This window comes from Phocoena phocoena, chromosome 2 (assembly GCF_963924675.1).
Source record: "Phocoena phocoena chromosome 2, mPhoPho1.1, whole genome shotgun sequence".
Lineage (NCBI taxonomy): Eukaryota > Metazoa > Chordata > Mammalia > Artiodactyla > Phocoenidae > Phocoena > Phocoena phocoena.
In genome coordinates, this window is record NC_089220.1 from 113,192,414 (window position 1) to 113,219,744 (window position 27,331).

General features: G+C 36.4%; 1 protein-coding gene across 5 annotated transcripts in view; it reads left to right on the forward strand.

Annotated features, from left to right (window-relative positions):
* The window catches only part of LRRC49 (leucine rich repeat containing 49), a 128,435-nt gene that overhangs the window by 8,461 nt on the left and 92,643 nt on the right, over positions 1 to 27,331 (forward strand). For 3 of the 5 annotated variants that reach the window (XM_065872999.1, XM_065872998.1, XM_065873000.1), the window contains 4 exons: positions 1,411 to 1,513; positions 2,849 to 3,052; positions 11,071 to 11,137; positions 15,919 to 16,062. In XM_065872999.1, coding sequence (XP_065729071.1) covers positions 1,411 to 1,513; positions 2,849 to 3,052; positions 11,071 to 11,137; positions 15,919 to 16,062 — 518 coding nt within the window. Of the gene's footprint in view, positions 1 to 873; positions 1,069 to 1,410; positions 1,514 to 2,848; positions 3,053 to 11,070; positions 11,138 to 15,918; positions 16,063 to 27,331 lie in introns of all 5 variants that reach the window. The other 2 variants (XM_065873001.1, XM_065872997.1) reach the window with 1 other exon arrangement.

The following is a 27,331-nucleotide window of genomic DNA, read 5'->3' on the forward strand; positions in this document are numbered from 1 at the left end:
TTTTGTTCAAGAAGTGAGGTATGTGATACTTTGGTTTATATCTTGCATACCTGGAGAAGTTAGCAAATACCACTGCTTTACATTTCTTTAGTATGATATATATGGAACTCGATTTTAAGATGGCTTCCCAAAGAATATGTTAGCTTCCTATACTTGGGTTCATCTTTTTGCTTTATTGGTCAGTTTAAGCAGTAGAATTCTGTGGTACCTTAAGTTCTATTTTACTACTTATCACTCCCATCAGCATCGATTGCTGCTTTTAGGAAATGTTCTCTTTGTAGAAGGAAATAGAGTTGATTTCTTCTGGTGTTCAAACTGGTACCGTTGACCCATTGCTCAACCCATTGCTTCATTTCTGGAACTTCCCAGCATCTTTTATTAACTCTTCTACATTCTTCTAGGTCTTTAGAATGTATCTTAATATCCACCTCCCTCAAAACTCATCTGTGACCATCTTCTTTAAGTAAAAAATAACCAGACACATTTATGTGTGAAATTATAAATAGATATTGTTTTTTTATTCTGCATTTTGTGTATATTTTTCTGTATAGTTTATTAATTTCATATGTGTTTGTCCACTAGATTGAAAGCTACCTAATGGCAGGGGCAATATCCAACCAACAACCTATAAACCTCATAGGGGTGTCACATACCTTGTGGACCCTAACTACAAGCCTACCTACAAGTGTACAAGATTTATTGACATCCACTTTGGTCTCTGCAATATTCTCTACCAATAGTAGTTGAACATACAAAGAAAAATGGATGATGTGAGGTTTACATTTGTTATCCAAAACTACTTTCTCTGTATTTCCTGTAGCAAAGTCATGTATTGTGTAGCTTTGTGATAAATTTTTTGATATTTTGAATGAGATGGAAGAGTAATAAGCCCTTCACCTCGTAATAAATCATCCTACATCTCATCCACAACAAATGTGACAGAATTATGTGGGCTGAAAATGAAAACTACCATGAGCTCCTTATCAGCATTTGGAGATTCTTCCATTCAGACACCTTCAAAGTCCAGAATCCGGCCAGGCTGTCATAGTCCTGGCCCAAATGTATCTGGTAATGAGGGACTATCATCTCAATTATAAGAGAGTTAAAATTTAGTATTAGGAGTCAGGTTATAAAGGGATAAAGATAGCACTAGCGTAGTTCTATACTTTCAACCAATCTATAAGGCAAGGGAAAAATTATTTGGTATACACAGAACACATAGTTTTTGTTTGAGGAGGAAAGAAACTAGCTCACGTTTAGTAACTAATTTCAAATATGGAGAGCTATGGAAGGTGTATTTTCTAGAAAGGATATTTGTAGGTGCCAGAGTTCTCCAAATATAAGGTGACTTTAGTTTCAAGATTTTAAAAGTTTTTCTTAATCAAGTAATTTGTATATCATTTTCAATAGGTGATCATATTAATTTGGTGAGCTCATCAATGCCATCATTTCCCATTCTCCAACGTTCTTCTGAAGAGAAAATTCTTTACTCAGACAGGTTGACCCTAGAAAGGTGAGGACAACTTATTTTTTGACTAGATAATTTATAGACATGGTACAAGATTTGAAAGGTACAAAAGTCTCTCTCCCTCCTCTTATTTTCCTGCTATTTAGTTCTCCTACCTAGGTATAATCACTGTTACCAGTTTTTAAATTTATCCTTCCAAGGGTATGTGGAGAAATTTTATATCTATATAATGTAAAAGAGCTTGACTATACTCTAAAACACTACTATAGATAAAACTTCAAAATATAGTTCTCACATGGGCTTCTCTGCCCTATCCAGTTGAGTTCCCTTTTACCTCATTTGCTCACAGCCTCCTAATGTCTCCTTCACTCACCCTGCTACAGCCATACTTGCCTCCTTGTTGCTCCTTGAATACACCAAGCATGCTTAAACCTCAGGCCTTTTGCATTTGCTGTTCTTTCTGCCTGGAATGCTGTTCCACCACATATCTGTAGACTCACTGTCTTTACCTCCTTCAGATCTTTACTCAAGTGTCATCACCTAGGGAGAGCCTTCCCTGGCCACCCTCTCCAAAGCTGTAACTCCTTCAACCCTGACTGTCCCCAGCCCCTTTCTCTGCTTTATTTTCCTTCTTAGCACTTATCACCCTCTAACATATTAAATATTTAACTTATTAAGTTTATTGTTTGTCTCCTCCCACTAGAATATAAGCTCCACAGACACTGGGAGTTTTGCTTAGTTCTGTATTTCCAGCACCTAGAACAGAACCTGGGACAAAATAAACTCTCAAAAAATTCTGAATGCATAAGTATGTTTAGGACTTGATCCCCATCTTTAAATCTAGGAAAGTATCAGCAGTAGAATGGTGGATGAAGGATTTCAACCTTACCTTAGAACTATAACCAGCAGGGAAACTATCTCTGCTGTGCATACCTTTAGCTTAGCAGTGCATATCTGATAGCAAATGGTTAACCAAACTTCCTAGCTTAGCAATGCCTGAGCAGTGGATTGATGGCAAATGCACTTCTCTGGTTATGTGACATGGTTCTTTGAATCATCTCAACCTCTACTGCAGAAGGCAATTACATTGAGTATTTGATGATGTTAAGTTAATTTTATGTGAAATAATTAATGTTGGCGTTTTTTAAATGCAATTAGAACAAGACTTACTTTTAATAATTACCCTGGCCAAAGTATACTGGCTTTTATATGAGTGAATTACACTTAGATCTACAATGCTTAGTTCATGGAGGCAAGAAGTGGTTCTATTTATCTTTTTCTCCTCACAACATGGGAGCATGAAGATACTACTATTAATATTTGTAAGAGGAGGCAGACTGCTAAATCAGAACCGTATTAACTTTAAAAAATGTTTTCTAGGCAAAAGCTGACTGTATGTCCTATCATCGATGGGGAAGAACACCTTCGTCTGTTGAACTTTCAACACAATTTTATAACTCGGATCCAAAATATTTCTAATCTGCAGAGGCTAATATTCTTGGATTTATATGATAACCAGATTGAAGAAATTAGTGGGCTTTCTACTCTGAGATCCCTCCGTGTCCTTCTGTTGGGGAAAAACAGGTAATCTTTGCAGATCAGTTTTTGTTTGTTATACTTAGGACGAACGTTGAATCCTATGGTGTTTAGATGGCAACTCAAAATTGAATAATACTTAAGAAACTAATAGACTAAAATTTTTGAAAGATTACTTAAATGGATTTAGATTCAGTCATAATTTGTTTTATGAGATTCAGTCTGACAGTTATTCAAACCAAGTAACATTTATTAAGTGTATATTTTATTATTTCTATTGCTTTCCAGTGCCATAACTTACGCGGAAGTAAATAGCAGACTTTGGCCTTTATGTTTGTTTGTTTTTTTAAATTTTTTTTATTGGAGTATAATTGCTTTACAATGGTGTGTTAGTTTCTGCTTTATAACAAAGTGAATCAGTTATGCATATACATATGTTCCCATATCTCTTCCCTCTTGCATCTCCCTTCCTCCCACCCTCCATATCCCACCCCTCCAGGCGGTCACAAAGCACCGAGCTGATCTCCCTGTGCTGTGCGGCTGCTTCCCACTAGCTATCTACCTTACGTTTGGTAGTGTATATATGTCCATGCCTCTCTCGCGCTTTGTCACAGCTTACCCTTCCCCCTCCCCATATCCTCAAGTCCATTCTCTAGTAGGTCTGTGTCTCTATTCACGTCTTACCCCTAGGTTCTTCATGACACTTTTTTTTCCTTAAATTCTATATATATGTGTTAGCATATGGTATTTGTCTTTCTCTTTCTGACTTACTTCACTCTGTATGACAGACTCTAGGTCTATCCACCTCATTACAAATAGCTCAATTTCGTTTCTTTTTATGGCTGAGTAATATTCCATTGTATATATGTGCCACATCTTCTTTATCCATTCATCCAATGATGGACACTTAGGTTCTTTCCATGTCCTGGCTATTGTAAATAGAGCTGCAATGAACATTTTGGTACATGACTCTTTTTGAATTATGGTTTTCTCAGAGTATATGCCCAGTAGTGGGATTGCTCGGTCATATGGTAGTTCTATTTGTAGTTTTTTAAGGAACCTCCATACTGTTCTCCACAGTGGCTATATCAATTTACATTCCCACCAACAGTGCAAGAGGGTTCCCTTTTCTCCACACCCTCTCCAGCATTTATTGTTTCTAGATTTTTTGATGATGGCCATTCAGACTGGTGTGAGATGATATCTCACTGTAGTTTTGACTTGCATTTCTCTAATGATTAATGATGTTGAGCATTCTTTCATGTGTTTGTTGGCAGTCTGTATATCTTCTTTGGAGAAATGTCTATTTAGGTCTTCTGCCCATTTTTGGATTGGGTTGTTTGTTTTTTTGTTATTGAGCTGCATGAGCTGCTTATAAATTTTGGAGATTAATCCTTTGTCAGTTGCTTCATTGGCAAATATTTTCTCCCATTCTGAGGGTTGTCTTTGGTCTTGTTTATGCTTTCCTTTGCTGTGCAAAAGCTTTGAAGTTTCATTAGGTTCCATTTGTTTATTTTTCTTTTTATTTCCATTTCTCTAGGAGGGGGGTCAAAAAGGATCTTGCTGTGATTGATGTCATACAGTGTTCTGCCTATGTTTTCCTCTAAGAGTTTTATAGTTTCTGGCCTTACATTTAGGTCTTTAATCCATTTTGAGCTTATATTTGTGCATGGTGTTAGGGAGTGATCTAATCTCATACTTTTTCATGTACCTGTCCAGTTTTCCCAGCACCACTTATTGAAGAGGCTGTCCTTTCTCCACTGTACATTCCTGCTTCCTTTATCAAAGATAAGGTGACCATATGTGTGTGGATTTACCTCTGGGCTTTCTATCCTGTTCCATTGATCTATATTTCTGTTTTTGTGCCAGTACCATACTGTCTTGATTACTGCAGCTTTGTAGTATAGTCTGAAGTCAGGGAGCCTGATTCCTCCAGCTCCGTTTTTCGTTCTCAAGATTGCTTTGGCTATTCGGGGTCTTTTGTGTTTCCATACAAATTCTGAAATTTTTTGTTCTAGTTCTGTGAAAAATGCCAGTGGTAGTTTGATAGGGATTGCATTGAATTGGTAGACTGCTTTGGGTAGTAGAGTCATTTTCACAATGTTGATTCTTACAATCCAAGAACATGGTATATCTCTCCATCTATTTGTATCATCTTTAATTTCTTTCATCAGTGTCTTATAGTTTTCTGCATACAGGTCTTTTGTCTCCTTAGGTAGGTTTATTCCTACATATTTTATTCTTTTTGTTGCAGTGGTAAATGGGAGTGTTTTCTTGATTTCACTTTCAGATTTTTCATCATTAGTGTATGGGAATGCAAGAGATTTCTGTGCATTAGTTTTGTATCCTGCTACTTTACCAAATTCATTGATTAGCTCTAGTAGTTTTCTGGTAGCATCTTTATGATTCTCTACGTATAGTATCATGTCATCTGCAAACAGTGACAGCTTTACTTCTTCTTTTCCGATTTGGATTCCTTTTATTTCCTTTTCTTCTCTGATTGCTGTGGCTAAAACTTCCAAAACTATGTTGAATAACAGTGGTGAGAGTGGGCAACCTTGTCTTGTTCCTGATTTTAGAGGAAATGCTTTCAGTTTTTCACCATTGATGACGATGTTGGCTGTGGGTTTGTCATATATGGCCTTTATTATGTTGAGGAAAGTTCCCTCTATGCCTACTTTCTGGAGGGTTTTTATCATAAATGGGTGTTGAATTTTGTCGAAAGCTTTCTCTGCATCTATTGAGATGACCATATGTTTTTTCTCCTTCAATTTGTTAATATGGTGTATCACGTTGATTGATTTGCATATATTGAAGAATCCTTGCATCCTGGGATAAACCCTACTTGATCATGGTGTATAATCCATTTAATGTGCTCTTGGATTCCGTTAGCTAGCATTTTGTTGAGGATTTTTGCATCTATGTTCATCAGTGATATTGGACTGTAGTTTTCTTTCTTTGTGACATCCTTGTCTGGTTTTGGTATCAGGGTGATGGTGGCCTTGTAGAATGAGTTTGGGAGTGTTCCTCCCACTGCTGTATGTTGGAAGAGTTTCAGAAGGATAGGTGTTAACTCTTCTCTACATGTTTGATAGAATTCACCTGTGAAGCTATCTGGGCCTGGGCTTTTGTTTGTTGGAAGATTTTTAATCACAGTTTCAATTTCAGTGCTTGTGATTGGTCTGTTCATATTTTCTATTTCTTCCTGATTCAGTCTTGGCAGGTTGTGCATTTCTAAGAATTTGTCCATTTTTTCTAGGTTGTCCATTTTATTGGTATAGAGTTGCTTTTAGTAAGCTCTCATGATCTTTTGTATTTCTGCAGTGTCAGTTGTTACTTCTCCTTTTTCATTTCTAATTCTATTGATTAGAGTCTTCTCCCTTTTTTTCTTGATGAGTGTGGCTAATGGTTTATCAATTTTGTTTATCTTATCAAAGAAACAGCTTTTCGTTTTATTGATCTTTGCTATCGTTTCCTTCATTTCTTTTTCATTTATTTCTGATCTGATCTTTATGATTTTTTTCCTTCTTCTAACCTTAGGGTTTTTTTGTTCTTCTTTCTCTAATTGCTTTAGGTTCAAGGTTAGGTTGTTTATTCGAGATGTTTCCTGTTTCTTAAGGTAGGATTGTATTGCTATAAACTTCCCTCTTAGAACTGCTTTTGCTGCATCACATAGATTTTGGGTGGTCGTGTCTCCATTGTCATTTGTTTCTCAGTAATTTTTGATTTCCCCTTTGATTTCTTCAGTGATCACTTTGTTATTAAGTAGTGTATTGTTTAGCCTCCATGTGTTTGTATTTTTTACAGATCTTTTCCTGTAATTGATATCTAGTCTCATAGCGTTGTGGTCGGAAAAGATACTTGATACAATTTCAGTTTTCTTAAATTTACCAAGGCTTGACTTGTGACCCAAGATATGATCTATCCTGGAGAATGTTCCACGAGCACTTGAGAAAAATGTGTATTCTGTTGTTTTTGGATGGAATGTCCTATAAATATCAATTAAGTCCATCTTGTTTAATGTATCATTTAAAGCTTGTGTTTCCTTATTTATTTTCATTTTGGATGATCTGTCCATTGGTGAAAGTGGGGTGTTAAAGTCCCCTACTATGAATGTGTTCCTGTCGATTTCCCCGTTTATGGCTGTTAGTATTTGCCTTATGTATTGAGGTGCTCCTATGTTGGGTGCATAAATATTTACAATTGTTATATCTTCTTCTTGGATCGATCCCTTGATCATTATGTAGTGTCCTTCTTTGTCTCTTCTAATAGTCTTTATTTTAAAGTATATTTTGTCTGATATGAGAATTGCTACTCCAGCTTTCTTTTGATTTCCATTTGCATGAAATATCTTTTTCCATCCCCTTACTTTCAGTCTGTATGTGTCTCTAGGTGTGAAGTGGGTCTCTTGTAGACAGCAAATATATGGGTCTTGTTTTTGTATCCATTCAGCCAATCTGTGTCTTTTGGTGGGAGCATTTAGTCCATTTACATTTAAGATAATTATCAATATGTGTGTTCCTATTCCCATTTTCTTAATGTTTTGGGTTTATTATTGTAGGTCTTTTCCTTCTCTTGTGTTTGTTGCCTAGAGAAGTTCCTTTAGCAGTTGTTGTAAAGCTGGTTTGGTGGTGATGAACTCTCTCAGCTTTTGCTTGTCTGTAAAGGTTTTACTTTCTCCATCAAATCTGAATGAGATCCTTGCTGGGTAGAGTAATCTTGGTTGCAGGTTTTTCTCCTTCATCACTTAAAATATGTCCTGCCAGTCCCTTCTGGCTTGCAGAGTTTCTGCTGAAAGATCAGCTGTTAACCTTATGGGGATTCCCTTGTGTGTTATTTGTTGTTTTTCCCTTGCTGCTTTTAATATGTTTTCTTTGTATTTAATTTTTGACAGGTTGCTTAATATGTGTCTTGGTGTATTTCTCCTTGGATTTATCCTGTATGGGACTCTGTGCTTCCTGGACTTGATTAACTATTTCCTTTCCCATATTAGGGACGTTTTCAACTATAATCTCGTCAAATATTTTCTCAGTCCCTTTCTTTTTCTGTTCTTCTTCTGGAACCCCTATAATTCATATGTTGGTGCGTTTAATGTTGTCCCAGAGGTCTCTGAGACTGTCCTCAGTTCTTTTCATTGTTTTTTCTTTATTCTGCTCTGCAGTAGTTATTTCCACTATTTTATCTTCCAGGTCACTTATCTGTTCTTCTGCCTCAGTTATTCTGCTATTGATCCCATCTAGAGTATTTTTACTTTCATTTATTGTGTTGTTCATTGTTGTTTGTTTCATCTTTAGTTCTTCTAGGTCCTTGTTAAATGTTTCTTGCATTTTCTCTATTCTATTTCCAAGATGTTGGATCATCTTTACTATCATTATTCTGAATTCTTTTTCAGGTAGACTGCCCATTTCCTCTTCATTTGTTAGGTCTGGTGGGTTTTTATCTTGCTCCTTCATCTGCTGTGTGTTTTTCTGTCTTCTCATTTTGCTTATCATACTGTGTTTGGGGTCTCCTTTTTGCAGGCTGCAGGTTCGTAGTTCCCGTTTTTTTTTGGTGTCTGTCCCCAGTGGCTAAGGTTGGTTCAGTGGGCTGTGTAGGCTTCCTGGTGGAGGGGACTAGTGCCTGTGTTCTGGTAGATGAGGCTGGATCTTGTCTTTCTGGTGGGCAGGCCACATCTGGTGGTGTGTTTTGGGGTGTCTGTGGACTTATTATGATTTTAGGCAGCCTCTCTGCTAATGGGTGGGGTTGTGTTCCTGTCTTGCTAGTTGTTTGGCACAGGATGTCCAGCACTGTAGCTTGCTGGTCGTTGAGTGAAGCTGGGTGCTGGTGTTGAGATGGAGATCTCTGGGAGATTTTCGCCGTTTGATATTATGTGGAGCTGGGAGGTCTCTTGTGGACCAGTGTCCCGAAGTTGGCTCTCCCACCTCAGAGGCACAGCACTGACTCCTGGCTGCAGCACTAAGAGCCTTTCATCCACACGGCTCAGAATAAAAGGGAGAAAAAGTAGAAAGAAAGAATTAGTAGAAGTAGAAAGAAAGGAAGAAAGGAGGGAGGGAGGGAGGGAGGAAGGAGGGAACGAAGGAAAAAAAGAAAGAAAGAAGATAAAATAAAATAAAATAAGATAAAATATAATAAAGTTGTTAAAATAAAAAAGTAATTATTAAGAAAAGAAAAAATTAAAAAAAAAAAATGGAACCCTAGGACAAATGGTGGAAGCAAAGCTATACAGACATAATCTCACACAGAAGCATACACACTCACAAAAAGAGGAAAAGGGGAAAAAAATCATAAATCTTGCTCGCGAAGTCCACCTCCTTAATTTGGGATGATTGGTTGTCTATTCATGTATTCCACAGATGCAGGGTACATGAAGTTGTGTGGAGCTTTAATCCGCTGCTTCTGAGGCTGCTGGGAGACATTTCCCTTTCTCTTCTTTGTTTTCACAGCTCCCAGGGGCTCAGGTTTGGATTTGGCCCCGCCTCTGCATGTAGGTCGCCAGAGGGCGTCTGTTCTCCGCTCAGACAGTATGGGGTTAAAGGAGCCACTGATTCGGGGGCTCTGGCTCACTCAGGCCGGGAGGAGGGAGGGGCACGGAGTGCGGGGCGGGCCTGCGGCGGCAGAGGCTGGTGTGACGTTGCACCAGCCTGAGGCGCGCCGTGCGTTCTCCCGGGGAAGTTGTCCCTGGATCCCGGGACCCTGGCAGTGGCAGGCTGCACAGGTTCCCTGGAAGGAGGATGTGGATAGTGATCTTTGCTCGCACACAGGCTTTTTGGTGGAGGTGGCAGCAGCAGCCTTAGCGTCTCATGCCGGTCTCTGGGGTCCGCGCTTTTAGCTGCGGCTCGCGACCGTCTCTGGAGCTCCTTTAAGGAGCGCTCTTAATCCCCTCTCCTCGCACACCAGAAAACAAAGAGGGAAGAAAAAGTCTCTTGCCTCTTTGGCAAGCCCAGACTTTTCCCTGGACTCCCTCCCGGCTAGCCGTGGCGCACTAACCCCGCCCCGGCGGGTGAGCAGACAAGCCTCTCAGGCTGGTGAGTGCTGGTCGGCCCTGATCCTCTGTGCGGGAATGTCTCCGCTTTGCCCTCCGCACCCCTGTTGCTGTGGTCTCCTCTGCGGCTCCGAAGCTTTTCCCCTCCGCCACGCGCAGTCTCCGCCCGCGAAGGGGCTTCTAGTGTGTGGAATCCTTTCCTCCATCACAGCTTCCTCTCATTGGTGCAGGTCTCGTCCCTATTCTTTTGTCTCTCTTTATTCTTTTGCCCTACCCAGGTACGTGGGGAGTTTCTTGACTTTTGGTAGGTCTGAGGTCTTCTGCCAGCATTCAGTAGGTGTTCTGTAGGAGTTGTTCCACGTGTAGATGTATTTCTGGTGTATCTGTGGGGAGGAAGGTGATCTCTGCGTCTTACTCCTCCGCCATCTTGAAGGTCTCCTCAAGAGCTCTTTTTGATAGGGTCATCTGGAAAGGCTGCTTCGAGAAGATATTTGAGCCAAGACTTGAATAACGTGAAGGAGTGAACCAACCATGTGAAGTTCTGGGGGAAGAACATTAAGGAAGAAGGAACAGCAAGGGTAAACACCCTAGGCAGAAATGAATTTGTCAAGTTAGAGATGGCAAGAAAGCTCCTGTGGCTGGAGCAGAGTGACTGGGTGCGCTGGAGTCTTGGTAGGAGATAAGCTGGAGGAAGAGTCAGTAGTCAGAGAGTTTAGGGCCTTGAGGACTGAGGTAAGGAATTTAGGCTGTATTCTAAGGTGAAAGGATTTGCCTTGAATAAGTGCCTTGTGCTATAGTTCCTAGAAGTAGAATTGTTCTTTCCTAAAGATAGGACTTTCAAGCTGACTTTGGGACATTTCCCCAATGGGACTGCATCTTTAACATTATAATTAAATCAATGAAAAAAAGGTTTTAATATATAATTTTATATAATTTCTTTCTCTATATATTTCTATGTCTGTCTGTCTATCTGCCTGCCTATCTATCTAGAAAGAATAAATGAAAATGAGTTATGCCTTAGAGTTTTTGATTTACAATAGATGTGGTACATCTGTATTTCTACTCTGCTTACTCTGATTTTCAGAATCAAGAAAATCTCAAATCTGGAGAATCTAAAAAGCTTAGATGTCTTGGACCTTCATGGAAATCAGGTATTGTTAAAGCCCTTGCATTTCTTTCTTATTTGAAAAAGCTCTAGGAAATTTCGTTTGAAAGTCTTAAGAATTACACTTGTGTTGAATTTTTCCAAAGTTACTTTACTGATTCAGTGAAATTAGCTTTGGTATTAAGCTCATTTATGTAAGGTTTGGTAATTCCTCAGTGGTAAGTGACAGATAAAACTTACAAAACATTTAGAATTCTTATAGTTATGACAATTTTGATTCTTATTTAGTCTTTTATTAACTTATAGCCGACCCCAACCCAAGAACTAGAATATTACTAATGATTTTCTTCTACTTAAGTGTTCCTTCTTTATTCCAAGACAACACTATTCTGGATTTCACATTTATCATTCTTTTACTGGTGTTTTTAGTTGGTTTGATCACATATATAAGTGTCTAAATAATATATTGTTTAGTAGTATTGTCTTTTAATTTAAAAAAAAAGGTGTCAAACTATATATTGTCATCAGTGTTTGCTTTTTGGATACAACATTATGTTACTGAGTTTCATCTATTTTGACTACATAGCTGTAGTTTATTATGTTCCATGGTTTGATTACACAGAAACCTTTTTCTCTGTTTTATTATTGATAGACATTTGGGTCAATTCCTTTTTGTTTGTTTGGGTTTTGTTTCCTGTTAGGATAGTACTTCTAAGAACATTCTTGTACATGTTTCTTCCATACATCATATGTACTCTAGGGTATATATCTAGGAGTGAAACTGATGGGTCACCGGTTACTTAAATGTGTAACTTTAAAAGTTAATGCCAAATTGTCTTCCAAAGTGATTGTACCAGTTTATACTCCCACCAGTAACACATAATAGATCCTGTTGCTTCACATCCTTTTCAACATTTGGAATTTTCAGACTTCTTAATTTTTGCCAGTTGAATTGGTGTAAAGTGGTGTCCCCTTATGGTTTTGATTTCTAATTCCGTGATTACTATATAACCTGGGATCATTATTCCATTTTGATTAGTTTGTCTACCCATGTATTTGTCTGTCTTAATTTCTCTGTCTGGTTTGTTATGTTCCCTCTCCTTATTCTTCTCTTGCAGAGCATCTTGGCTGTTTTTTAACCCTTTGCTCTTAACATTTAAATTTTAGTCTTTGCAATATAAGTACTTATTTATAAATAGCTACATGAGCTACATACTCATGCAGCAGGTAAAATCTCTCCTGAGGTGGTAAGTGTACATGTTGGGGTGATCTGGGAGTCCCTGCCTGTTGAGAACAAATCTCCCACTTGCAGTTGGTCAGGTGTAAACCTCAGTGTGATCTCTTTAGGCCTTCTAATAGCTGTTAGTCCTACTTGTTTTGTTGAAAAGCTAATATAATTAATAAAACCTTGATAGATGTATTAGATAGGCCACATCTGCTGGGTTCTCATCTCATCCCAGCCCCATCTATATGTCTGCCTGTGTGTGCACTCAGAGGGAGGAGTGTTGGTGTCTGGGAATTGTCCAGCTCTGCAGGCTGGTTGGTATCACTCTAGTAGAGGGAAAGTTACCCAGTTAGTTAGATGGTGGTGGAAAAGGAAGAAGAATTAGCGTCTTGTCAGTAAGAGAGCATCATATCTAAAGGCACTGAGACTAAAAACAACATGATAAGTATATTTTACTGCTGGAGAATTTAGCACATGTTGAGGGATGCTGAGAGATGAGGCAAGAGAGGTAGGTTTAAGGCCAGACTGTGGAAGGCTTTCATATGCCACGGTAAGGAATTGCTATTTTATCTTTCTGTAACCCACTATTTTAAATGCCATTCATCAGTATAAGTGAAACATTTTATGGTAGCAATGTTTTTCTTAAGTTTATTTTAAAATGTATATATGAGAAATAAGATTTATGTCATTTTTATATTATAATATACCTTTAAGAATTCCTGGGCATTACCCAAGATCTATAAGAGAGCAACTGGTAAATGGATAATGTATCACTTGGTCTAAATATTAGACCAGGTCACCTTGTTACCTTGTTAGCTGACCTGTGTTATGTGTTATGTGTTAAATGAAAATCTGAGTCTTGTTTCAAATATTTAAATCCAATAAACAAAAATTTGGAGTATTTCAAAGCAAAGACAGTCTTGGTGACTAAAAAGTCAGGAGATACACTATTCAAGTTGAAACAACATGCAACTCTAAAAAAATAGCATCAGGTAGTTAAAAAACTAGAAGAAAATTAAGTGACTATTTTTTGTGTTTTGAATTTACTTCCATTGGAAATAAAAATGATATGTGATGTACATTGTGAAATGAAATATAATTGGTTTATGGATGTGAAAACATTGATAGGAATAGTGATAGTGTTCAAGAAACAGTTTGGAGAATGTAAAGAGTTGAGGGGAGGTGAAACTGGAGACAGAGAACAGCTGAGAGACTAATTCAATAATCTTGGTGAGAAGTGATGGCAACTTAAAGTTGTAGCGATAGGGATATAACAAGGGGGCAGATTGGATAAATATTTAAAAATGAAAAACATTAAGATTTAGCAATTGATTGTATGTGAGTAGTAAAGAATACAGAGGAATATGAGAGGTTGACTCTCAGTTTATGACCTAGATTTTTTTTTGTCTACCAGAAAATGTTCTCTTGGTAAACGCTTGTTTTAACATGGACACAAATGTGCTTCAAAAAGAATCTTTTCTTTCAGTGACATCTTTTCCTTCAGGGAGAGCTGACTCTTTCTGTGGTTGCTTGCCTGGAAGCAGATGTCTTTCCTATTGCTGAGTAGGAAGGTTGTCTTTATCCAGATAGAGCAGTCTGGGTTACTAGTATACACATACATAAGACTGGAGTATCCAGCTTTCCTAGACATACTAAAAAGCTCTGCTGTCTACCTTGAGACTCTCTCTTATCAGTGTGACCCAAGATTAGGCTTTTGAACATTCCTATCATCTCTTCTTCTGGCTGTGAAATTTATTAACTGATCAAGAACGCTGCTCTCACCCTACACCACCTTTTTTCTGAAATTTCTGTCATTTGCTCTATGCCTGTGACTTTGTCCCTGGCTGCAAGAAGTAACAGACTGTTCCATCAGAGATGCTGCACACAATTCTGACCTGTCTGATTGCAAACCAAGAAGCTGAACAATATCCCCAGTGACTTTTTTAAAATTACAGATTGATACCTATATATAAGAGTTAACAACGTTTCTTGTCAGAGTGACCAAACTAAAATGTAGGCATTCTAATTATATGTCCCACCAGGAGCAAATAGAATTGGAGAAAGGTAGTTTTCTAAAAGAAATGTCCCAGGATTATTAGCAGAAGGGAGAATACACCATATACAGGTTATGTACCCCTTCATTCTGTATATTTATCTTTCTTGAGTTCAGAAAAGCTTTATGTATATATTTACATATTGTTTTTTCCATATACCTATCTCTATTTATTTAGTATTTTAGTAGAATTTCTCAAGCTTATGCTGTTATTATTGATTTTCTACAGTGTCTGTGTTACTTTTTGCTGATTCTGTACATTTTAAATTCTGTCACCTATTTAGTTTTGAAATGTTTTTGTCTATGTCTTACTGTACAGTTCTGTAATCTGCAAATACTGATAACCTTGTTTCTTCTTTTACAGATTTTATTTTCATTTTACATTAGTTACGCCAAAAATCTCAGGACAAATTTTAAAGCATGATCATATGTTATCTTTATATATTATTGAATTTGCGATAAATATACTTAGGTTTCTCCTCTTGAATGTAGGTGGAATCTAGACGGTACTTCTCGAATATAAGAGAAGGTCCAAACAATATCATAGAAAACTGGATTATAAATCTTAAAAAAAGGCTATTTTAGCGAATATCTGCTTTGAAGTGTTAAAGATAAAATTTCAAATAATATTGTGATGGCAATACAGATGAGAAAATTAATCTTCAGTGATTGTGAAATTTGTTTTAATGTTCAGAAGAAAAGTGTTGTGTATAGCTCATTGTTGCTTAAGTACATTACATTAAAAGGTTGAAGCCCTCTGCAAGAAGCCCTATTTCTGGGTCACGTGGAAACTCATCCCGTTGCGCTACGCTTGTTGTATTGCAGCAGTGGGGCTGAAAATCATGCTGGGCTCTCATCATTTCATGGGCTGTACCCTTTAACTTATCCTTACTTGCGCAGCTCAGATCCCTCTGCTGCAGTTCAGTGCTTATGTGCATGTGTATATTCCATAATTCAAGTCCACCATATTGTGCCCTGCCTAAACATTATCTGTCTCCTCTCTTAAGCAGATTCACTAGTAAGGAATATCCATCCTCACCCTCTACTGGGGATCGTAGTTCCTTGAATCTTTTCCATTCAGACTCTTAATTGCTCTCAGGATCCTGCAGTATAAATGGAGAATTAACAAGGGGAACTTGGTATCGTTCCTGTTCCTTGCCTTTTCTCTCAAAAGGTAGTCTTGTTTGATCAAAACCTTGTGAGCTTATGCCTTGGGCTCACAGTTTCTATTTCACAGCTAGTACGTGTATTTCTCTTCACCTTCATGGGACCTGACACAGTGTTGGGCGCTTAGAGATGCCCAAACAATGGACTTACTGATTATTTGATAAAATATACTTACCATGGTCAAATTATAAAATATGTTCTGTTAGTTAATCTTCACAAGTTAAGTAACTTCATAATATCTACAATAGAGGAGACTGGAAATAGATTTTGAAATGTCTTCATATAAACTTGTCACTGAATTCAATGACTATGTCTTTTATTTTTATAACACGCACACCTGAGATTTATGCCTGCTAATCATCCCTTACTCATTTTTTAACAGATTACCAAAATTGAAAATGTCAATCATTTGTGTGATTTGAGAGTTTTAAATCTTGCCAGGAACCTTTTAAGTCATGTTGATAATCTTAATGGGCTGGATTCACTAACTGAGCTTAACCTGCGACACAATCAGATCACTTTTGTGGTGAGTATTAAAATGGAATCAATATGTGATTTCTGGCTTTTCTTTTAAGGGAATGAAATAAATGTTATAGCATTGCTTTCTGCAAAGTAAGAATCTGAAGTGATTTAGTTTCTTTCTGAATTTAAATTGCGGATATAATTGTTAAGCTTTATAATATTTTGATTTGGGAAGTGTCGTGGTGTTTTCCATTCTAAAAGATAAATGTAACATTAGGAGCACAAATGTTATCAGTAAATGAATCAACTAGTGGTAAATGAATACTGAATCCTTTCCTGTGTTGTTATAGGAATAGAATTAATAAGAAAGAAGGTTGTTGTTGACTGAAAGTTGATAACTTGTTGCACTGAGAGGGAAAAGGCACAGAGAGGAGTGGTTGAGGGCTTTGAAGACATGCATAAATATATTCTTTGCAGTTTTTCAAAGGCAGCTTGGTATGGTGGAAAGAGCATTGTTACATAGGATATGAGAGGCTAAGTGCAGGTCTGCTTCAGCTCTCATTATCTGTGTGACGTTAGGTAAATCACTTTAACTCTGTAAGCCTCAGATTACTTTAAAATGAGGACATAGGGCTAAATCATCTCTAGAGTCCTTTTGGCTTGCTGGCTCTGAAGAAGGATATAAATATGGTAGAAAGCTGGCATGTGAGCAGGAGGAAGAGTTGGCATTGTGGGGACAAAACTATAGAAAGGCTACTCTGGAACTCTGAGGATGAACTTCATTAGATTTATAGTTTTATTCAAGTTTAGCAACTAAATAACAGCTTGATGCTCAGGTATTTTGAACTTGTGCATATATGAAGAGCTCTAGAAATATGACTTTCAGCTGTATGACATGATACAGGCCAAGAAGACATCTGAGGATTTATAAAAACATTTGTTCTTTTAACAAGTTTTCTTTGTTTACACGCAATAGAAAAACTACATTACGTTTTCTTTGGGTATCATTTAAGCACTTTTAAAGGTAAAATCTGATTCTTAACTTTTTCAAGACATTGAGTTCCTTAGTAAATAGTTAAGTGTACTGTAAGTGGTACACTGGAAAAAGCTGGGAGACAGATGATGCCTTATCTCTAGGCCTCATTTTACAGATTGGTTTCATTTTGAAATTTTCCCAGAAAGTCTGAGCCAAGTAATGCTCATATCTTCTAGGAGGTTGGGATAATTTCAGAACCTTTTCTAAGACATGGATTTATCCCAGAAACTCTAAATTCTGCCAGCTCTTTCCCCAGATTGGATTTAAATATTGGAAATGGCTTGTTTATTTTAAAAGACACCCATATTAATCTGTTACATTGCTGTCTCTAGAACTGTTCAGACTGGACTTAATCTGTCCTAGGGACATTGGGTATGGTAAGAATCCAAAAAGCTTTGGTAGAGTGGAGTACAGAAATCTATCGGCCTTAGCATATTCCTGTCTATGTTTTGTCTTTCATTTGGAAAATGTATAATACACATCCAGGAATTTGCTTACTGAATTTTCTATTGAGTGTTATGTCTAATCTTTACTGTTCATAGATTAGGCAGCAGTAAACATCTTATGGAAAAGGAAATTGTCTTAATTTCTAAAAGTGAAAAAGATTTATTAAGTATTATACATATGGTAGAATTATCATGATAATAAGTATCATGCATATTAATTGATTGGATATTGTTAATATATGTGTAAGAAAAGATCAGAAACTTTTCCAGCTCTATTTCTTTTTTTGTTTGTGTGGTACGCGGGCGTCTCACTGTTGTGGTCTCTCCCGTTGCGGAGCACAGGTTCCGGATGCGCAGGCTCAGCAGCCATGGCTCACGGGCCCAGCCGCTCCGCGGCATGTGGGATCCTCCTGGACCGGGGCACGAACCCATGTCTCCTGCATCGGCAGGTGGACTCTCAACCACTGCACCTCTAGGGAAGCCCTCTATTTCTTTTTTGAAGCATCCTTTTCCTAAAAGAGCCAAGAGACTTTTAAATCTGAGGATTCTTTTTTTTTTTTTTTAAGTGTCTCTTCTTTTTTCCAGGGTCAGTTATCATACTAATTCTTTTTGCCTCTTTTTCTCTTATGGTTTTGATTTTCCTCAATAGCTGGTAATCCTTAAATGAAGGACTATGTTAAGGAGTGGCTGGCTCTCCTGTGCAGCTGAATAGGTCTTTTTAACCATAAAATCTCTCCCTAGAATGATCACTAGATTTGTGTAAGCTGTTGAATCCCACACATTGGCAGACCTCCCTTTAGCGTGAGTGGAAGGGAATAGGCAGCCTCACTGTGTAATGCCAAAATAAGAAAAACTACTCTGTGTATGTGTGTGGGTGTGGGTAAGAAGGACTTCAGTAACTTTTGTGCCAGCTGAAATTGCCATTCCTTTTCCCCCTCTGGTTCTACTGTAGCAGTTATTAACCATCTCCGTAGATAAAATACCCATGCTGTCCATCCTTCCTTGATACTGTTTGCTAGAGAACAGATCCTGAGGCTTTAGCTGAGGTTTTCTTCAGCCAGCTGCTCTTTACCCAATGCGTGTGTGCATGGCAGGGGTGGGAGTGGGCTGGGGGTGGGGTGGGTTTGCTGGTGTTCCAGGAATGGCTGTTGAGTAGACAGATCTTTAATAACACATGTACTTGATTAGCCACAGTTACCCATAGTCCATGCCTGTTCTTTGTATGTACTGACTCTGAGCGTGGAAGATGGCATTCTTTTGGAAGGAATCGCTGCATTTGCAGTGCAACATCTCTCCTGCCAGTTCTGAGCCACAGTTTTCTCTGTTCAGGGTTATCTCCAATAAGATCCTATCTGCTTTCCACCTTCCTGAAATTCATCAAAAATGTTGATCTATTAATAGCTCTCTTATTTATATCATTTCCATGCTTTCACTCATTTTGTGTATTTTATGTTTGTTTCACCCATTGAATCTTGGGAAGGAGATGAAACAAAGGCATTACCTACTTTACCATCTTATCAGAAACCTTCTTCACTGGTATTTTCGATATAGAAAAGTCATTGTTTATTGTATTAAATTCACTGATCTTTTTCTTGGAAACTTTATAAATTTCTAACCAAATGTCTTTTAAGTTTATATGGTATCTTTCCCTTTTAAAAAACTATGAAACATTTCAGACATTCCCAAAGAATAGGAAATAATATTACAAACATTTGTATGTCCACCAATGAACTTAATAAATAAAATCCTTTTAAATATAGTTGAGGCCTACTATGTAACCCTTCTCCAACACATTCCCTCCCTCCTTTGCAGAGGTAACCACAGTTATGAATTTGGTGTTTATTCCTATGCATGTCTTTTTCCTTTTCCTGTATATATCCCTAAACAATCCCATATATATACCCCTAAACAATGAAGTAATTATTTTGCATGCTTTTAAGTGTTCTGTAAATGATATCATCAAACTGTACATATCTTCTGTAAGTTGCTTTTATTATGCTTTGAGATTTATCTATGTTGATACCTGTAGCTCCAGTTCACTAATTTCCATTGTTATATAGTATCCCGCTGTGTGATTGTAACTAAATATTTATTCTTCTCTTTATGGACATTAATATTATTTCTAATTTTTTGTCGTTAAGAAGAAATAACATTTTTGTACATGTCTTTTTGTGCATAATTATAACAATTTCTCCAGGACAGTGGCTTTCAGACATTTTTTAGCCATAATCTATAGTAATAAATAAAATGTACATTGAAACCCAGTAATTAAATACATATTTATATGAACACATTATAAATAATGGAAACAAGCATTTCATGACTATACCTACCCTTACTGCAATCCATTCTGGTATATCCTAGTCTATTCTATCTCATTAAAAAATGGTCTCAAAAAAAGTTAGTCTCAATCTACTGAATTGATTTCTTGACGAATGAAAAATTGGTTGCAACCTGCGTTTGAAAAATAATGCTCAGTGGTGGATACTTGGGAGAAGCATTGCTAGGTGCCAGGATTATGCACATCATTTCATTTTATCAGCTAGCACCACGTTTTTCTCAAAGTGGTTGTACCAAATTACATTCCCATCAGCATTACCCGAGGGTTCCTTTAACCTCACAACCTTAGTGACACTTGATGTTGTCAGACCTTTTCATTTCTGCCAGTCTTGTAACTATAAAATTGTATATATTATATTGAGATTTTAATTTTAATTTCCAGCGAGATTGAATGCCTTTCATCTTTTTTTCATTTTTGATATTGAGATTGCCTCTTCTGCAAATAGCCTTATCCTTTGCCCACTGTAATAACATTTTTTTTCTTTTTCATACTGATCTGTAGTATTTCTTTTGTTTCTGCTGTCTTTTGAGAAACAGAAATAAAAATCATCAATAGTTTCCTTTATTGTTTCTTCTTTTTGTTTGAAAAATCCTTTCTTATGGGCTGAGGACATAAAGGTATTTTTCTGTGTTGTCTAACAAGAGTTTTAAAGTTATTCTTCACATAGAGGTGTTTCATCTATCTGGAATTGACTTTTGCTTGTGATATGCAGTTGAAATCCAATTTCTTTTTCTTTTTTTCTCATGGATTACCAATTGTCCCAGCACGTTTTACTGAAAAGTGAATTCCTTTTGTTCTTCCCGCTCACCTTGGCAGTATCTTAATTTAGCAAATTAAATATCCACACATGCATGGGTCTGTGCCTGGCCTCTCTGGTCTGTTTATTTGGTCTCTATCCATGTTCCAATATAACACTGTTGTGATAACTATAACTTTCTATTATGTTCTAAGAGCTAGTAGAATGAGGTCCCCAATCTTCCTTTCCCTTTCCTTCCTTTCCCAGCCTTCCTTCCTTTTAAAAAAAATTATCTTGGTCTTTTCTTTTTCTGTATTACACTCTAAAAATAGCATGTAAAGTTTCACCAATAACCCTACTGGTCTGTTTGATTGGACTATCTTTTAAATTGAAGACAGCTGACGTTTTTATGACATTGCAGGCTCAATATCATAATGTGAACATGGTATATTAATATGAATGGCATAGTATGTATGACTAGAGCACATTTCTCGATTCATATGTCTCATTTGATGATTTTTATGCTTTTCTCCATAGATCACTTGTTTTTTGTTAGATATCTTCCATATATCTTGTACTTTTTTGTTGTCATTGTAAATTTTTTGGTCAGAAATAGATTTTTTACTGTTATTAGTATATGGAACCACAGTTGATTTTGGTTCATTGACCTTAAATCCAGAAACCTTGCTCAGACACTTAACAATTCTAATAATGTGTCTGTAGATTACCTTAGATTTTCTGGTTAGACAATTATAATTCTTTTCGAACAATGGTAGTTTTTCTTTAATCATTATATATTTTGTTTCTACTTATTTGACTGAGCTAGACTGAAGTTTGATTTAACCTCTAGTACAAAGTTGAATAAAGAAACAAAGGTGGTCATCCTTGCCTTATTCCTGATTTTAAAGGAAATGCATCACTGTCTATGTTTGCTAAATGCCATTTATCAGTCTGAAGAAATTATCCTCTATTTTTAGTTTGCTTAGAGTTTATATTATGAATGGTTGTTGGATTTTATTCAATAATTTTCTACAATCCTTAGACTGATCATATGGATTCTTCTTTAATCTTAATTTTGAAAATTATATTGCAAGATTTTTGTAATGATAAGTCATTCTAGCATTTTGGGTTGTTTTTGTGTCTTTTTTGCGGTACGCGGGCCTCTCACTGTTGTGGCCTCTCCCGTTGCGGAGCACAGGCTCCGGACGCGCAGGCTCAGCGGCCATGGCTCATGGGCCCAGCCGCTCCGCGGCATGTGGGATCTTCCCGGACCGGGGCACGAACCCTTGTCCCCTGCATCGGCAGGCGGACTCTCAACCACTGCGCCACCAGGGAAGCCCCGGTATTTCCAATTTTTGGCTCTAACAAATAAAGCGGCTATGAATATTCTTGTGGTCTTTTATTTATATATTTACTTTGGTGGACATATACTCTTATTTCTCTTACATAAATATGTAGGTGTATCATTACTGAGCCATGAGGTAGCTGGGTGTCTAAATTTATTAGAAACTGCTAAACAGTTTTATAAAGTGATTATACCATTTTACACTCCCACCAGCAATAAGTGAGAATTCTAATTGCTCCACATCCTTGCCAACATTTGACATTGACAGTCTTTATAAGTTTAGTGATACTATGATTTTCATTGTAGTTTTAATTTGCAGTTACTTAGTGACTAATGATATTGAGCATCTCTCCAATTACTTATTGGCCATCCTGGCATATCCCTTTGTGAAGTATCAGTTCAAGTCTTTTGCCCATTTAAAAAAAATGGGTTATCTTTTTATCCTTGAGTGTGGTAGATCTTTATTCTAGATTCAGTCCTTTGTTTCATATATGTATTGAATGTATTTTCTGCATGGCTTCCTTAACAATGTTTTTGATATGTAAAAGCTTTAAATTTTAGTGACATACAATTTATCAATTTGTTTTCTTTTATCATTAGTGCCTTTTTTGTCTTGTCTAGAAAGTCTTTGCTTATCCCAATATCATAAATATGTTCTCCTCTGTTTTTTCCAGAAGGCTTATAGTTTTACCTTCATTTTATGTCTGTCATCCACCTTTAATTAAATTTTGTGTATGGTGTGAGATGTAGAGGTCATGATTCATTTTTCCCAAATAGGGATGTCTATTTGCTCCATTGCCTTTTATTCAAAAGACCTTGCTTTCCCCCTTGAATTAAATTGGTTTCTTTTTCAAAATTGAGTTATAAGCAAATGAGTCTTTTTCTGAACCTTCTATTCTGTTACATCTATTTGTCTACCATTATGCCAAGACTATACTGTCTAATAACTCTAGCTTTATAATACATGGAGATATTTGGGGAGATTATTAATGAATTTAATTTGCTTAGATTTTATGTGTGAATAAGAATGATATTTGGTTAAAAGTATGGTTAAGTCAATCTAAGAGAGCTCTTTCAGTAATAATGAAATAAAAATTCAAAGTGATATTTTATTATTGGTTAATCATAAGTTTATTTTCACCAGGTGTTACATAAAATAATTGTGAGATGGTATCTTAGATTTGATTAAATATGGTAATTTTATTAGCATACCTAATATTTGTGTTTTATGAATCTGCAGATTCATTTCTTTCACTAATTATGGGAACATTCTGAGCCTTTATATTTTCAAATACTGCCTTCTCCCACTTTCTCTTTTTCTACTTCTTACACACCTGCTAGACATGGTATGGACCTTCTTGTTCTAGTTTTGTTTCTTAAAATTTCCATCATTCTTATTTTTCTCTGCTACATTTCTGCATGATTTTTACTTCTTTAATGCTATCTTTCAGTTCACTAACTTTCTCCTCAGTTTTGTCTAATCTGATCTTCAGTCCATCCATGAGTTTTTAATAATGACCATAATTTTTTGTTTCTAGAAGTTCTGCATGGATTAAAAAAAAACAAAACGCCCAGATACCTTTATTTATAGCATCTTTTTTTCCTCGTGTTTTGATTCATTTTATTTCTCTAATAATTTTAAACATAGATATTCCATCGTCTTTATCAAGTTATTATATTTTCTTAAGTTTTTGGTAATTCTGCATTGTTGCCTAAAATTTATGCTTACAGTAATTTTTTCCCCATAACTTGATCATTTGAGATCGTCCAAATGCCGTAAAATCTGAATCGAGTTTGTGTCTTTCCAGTGAGTTTTGCCAGGGGTGGTGGGGGCAAGAATGCTGGGGACCCTTTTTGTGAGGAGTCTTGTTAGATCATGCATGTGATGTAAATTTGAACTACAAATTCAGATGTGGAAAGGCCTATGATTGTGAAATTGAGACGTTTTCTATTTTTCCTCATAGCTGTTATATCTAGCTCTCTTAGATTATAAAGACTGGAAATCTCTTAGAGCATCAGTGCGTGTTTATTAATCTGGTTTTTAGTTCCTTTTTATTTGGGGGGAATTACAACAGTGTATAGAAGAAAATCAGCCTGAAAGAGTAGCTTGCAGCTAGATTGACTGATATCTATTGTCATGTAATGAGTAGTAAATAAATATAAAAAGTAGGTACACATATTAATGCCTTTGGATAACAGAGGCAGATAACGGACTTTTTTCATGGCAAATAAAAGTATGATGAGTTGTTGATATGACGGTTTACACATATTATTCCTCATATAATATGTGTCTGTGTTACAAAGTGATGGCTATAGCAAGTAGTTATTTTGGAATTAATTTTATAAAGCTTTTTATAGAAAAGAATACTTTTTTCTTTGTTTTTTTTCAAACTTATTCAGTGCTTTGTTAATAAATCTGTTTTTACTTCTCAAAATTAAAATAATTACCCATACATATTTTAACTCTGACTTTTTTGTATAACAGAATAGATAACAAAATGAGAGTAGCCGTGATTTTATTATAGTCATCTTTGTGCTCCTTGATGCGTGCCAAAGCCTCTATCTCTTCACCCTTCTTCTTCCTTATTCCTCTGCAGGAGGCTGCTCTAAAAATAGCTCCAGTAATAGATGTTCTACACATAGTCAGATTGCTGAGTCATTTAGTTCTTTTGAGAAGTTTAGGAATATGGAAAACTCTCTGAGTTGAGTAGGACAAGCATGTTTCTAAAACAGCAGGTCATTCTTCTTTTGAAAAATAAAGAATTATAATCCTCTCATAGTCTTGTAGTAAGTAATTTTTAAGGTATTTTTAAAGGATTATATTTTTTAAATATATAAAATGGTTTTGAGTCTTACTTTAAAACATATTTTGAATGTGATTCTGGAATCGTGTTTTGTTAAATATAAGAAATTTGACACTAAGAGAAGGTTAACAGAGGAGCTATAAATATTCCCCTATATGTAAATATTTTATTTCATCTTCTTTTTCTTATCTTAGGTATGTTATTGCCTCTTTGCAATAGTTTCACTGCCTGTGAAATAGTTACCTCCAGAAAAGAATTTCTGGTAGTGTTTGACACTTGACAGTGAAATAAGTGTGCTGACTTTTTCTCAGTTATGAGGATTTAGCTTTCTTAAATTATCTTTAATCCCTTATTTCTCCTTTCCCCATTATTCCAAAATAATTATATATATTTTTGATAAGCAGATTGTTGAGTGCTGGCTTCCCCAAAGTGGCACCAGAATAACCTGCTGATAAAGAAAAACTGAGATTATTACTTATTGGCAAGAAGAGCACATTTCCCTGACATAGTCTTAGTCATGTCTTTAAGGGCTAAGGCAGGATATTTATTTTTGAGATTTCTTGGGGGTCTGGTTTAAGGTGGGTCTTTCAGTGCAGTGGCTTCAGATCGATGAATCTATGATACGATAGATTTGGATTGTCTGGCACAGCAAGATGAGCTTTTCAAAGTGAATACTGGACCATTTGTTAAATTTTTGTTTTCTCTGGCATTAATAACTGTCTCACTTCTCCCATTAATTGAAGGTTCTATTGAAGTACCATTAATTAATGTCCAAACTCCCCAAGATAACTCTAAAATTCTTTTCTGTATTGGCAAAGATCTCAAGTAATCTATGTTTCATTTTCTCTCTTCAAAGATACCCCTTCTGGAGCCCTCTGTCCTCTGTCTCTAATGTAGACTGGTTGCCCTTAGGCCTTCTATGGAGATGACATCCTTGGATTTCTCTTGCCTCCCTCCAATAGTGAATCAAATTCCTGGATCTTATGTTTCTACATCTTTGGTTTACTCTCATATTAGAGCAACCATCTTCTAGTGGCTTTCAGCAATCTTTTTTTTTTTCTGTAAATAACTCATGTATAGATAATTGATACAATAAATAGGATGTTTTCTTTTTGTCTATTGTAATGCTAGAAATTCCTTACAAAGTATATCTTAGAATTGCTAGAAAAATTACAGTTACAGTTTTCTTATAGGAATGAAATTTGGAACAACAGAAATTACTGTGGGTAATTATTTTGCTTTTTAAAGTTCTGGAAAGGCTATCTACTAAACTGGTTTTGGGGTATGTGTAGTTGAATTCTGATTTTTAGTTTTTCAACTTGTGAATATTTTTTATAGCTGTATCAGGTAATGAGAGTTAATAATTTTGAAAATTTGATAAAAACTTCTGGTAAAATTTTGTTTCTTAAATGAAGATAAGTACAAAACACTATAATCAAATAAACTTAAAAACCCTTTTCTCACAATTTATACCTGATGTAATTTGAGTTTATATTTTAATAGCAAAAATATTATGTCTTGAAAGGCATCTGTGTGTCTGTAGTCTTTGAAGGTGGTAGGCTGGGGCTCAAAGAGACAAGTGTATTTTTTTTTAAGGTGCCTTGATTCAAAGGAGATTCCGACTACTGCTTCTCAGTTTCAACCAGTTAGATGTCAGCAAACAATGTTTATGCCCAGAAATATCTCACGTAGGTTCCAGGAAGAATTTAGGAGAAGAGGGATTCCTCAAACAGAGAAGGCTTTCAATCTGGCTGTGACTCTAAACTTCTAGAGACCAGATAGGAAGCAAGCTACCCTTTCCTTTGGAAATTAGGGCCCTGGAACAAAAAGAGATAATCCAGCTCTCCTCCCCTTGCCCACTCTACTCTTATTCTGGGAATATCAGAGAGAGGTAGCTGGTGGAGATGATTCAAGAAGTTTGCCAATATATAGAGCCTATCACCCAGTGAGGCAAATTTGATTGTCTTACTGTTTTCTGAAGACTTATTCTTTGACCATGGTTGAAAAACTCTCAAAATCACTAACTCACATCTGTGGAACAGGCTTTTCAGGGGTGGGCCTGAGAATGGTAATGCCAAGTGAATGGTATACATAGCCAGTGTTTTGATCACTGATAGTTGTATTCTTTTTACATGGATTAGGGTCTAAGGGGTTGAGAGAAGGTTGAAGAATGGTACACAAGGGAAGCTATGTGGGAGAAAGTCTTAAGCCAGATTCATTTCTCCTACGTCCTCTCAAAAATCAGTGAGACGTGGCTCTGCCACAATTCTATCACTTTTATGTTTTCTTGGTATAACAAGCTTTTAAAAATAAATAAATGAACTGTTTTTGGAAAAGCTGATCTTGTCTGTAATTTTAATGAATTGCCTGAATTTTTATTGGGTCTTGGAAATAATGGTAGTTTTAAAAGGGAGGAAGAAAAGGAGGGAGGAAAAAAGATGATGACTTATGCAAACAGTAAAACAAGTTTTGATTGGGTTTAAATATTGGTCACAATAATATTTCAAATGTACATACTTTTATTAGCATCATTCAATCTCATATAACAAGGAATTATTTTAAGCAATATTGCCCTTAAAAATGAAAAACATTTAATATGAAAGTAGCACTATGTGTAGTATTTTT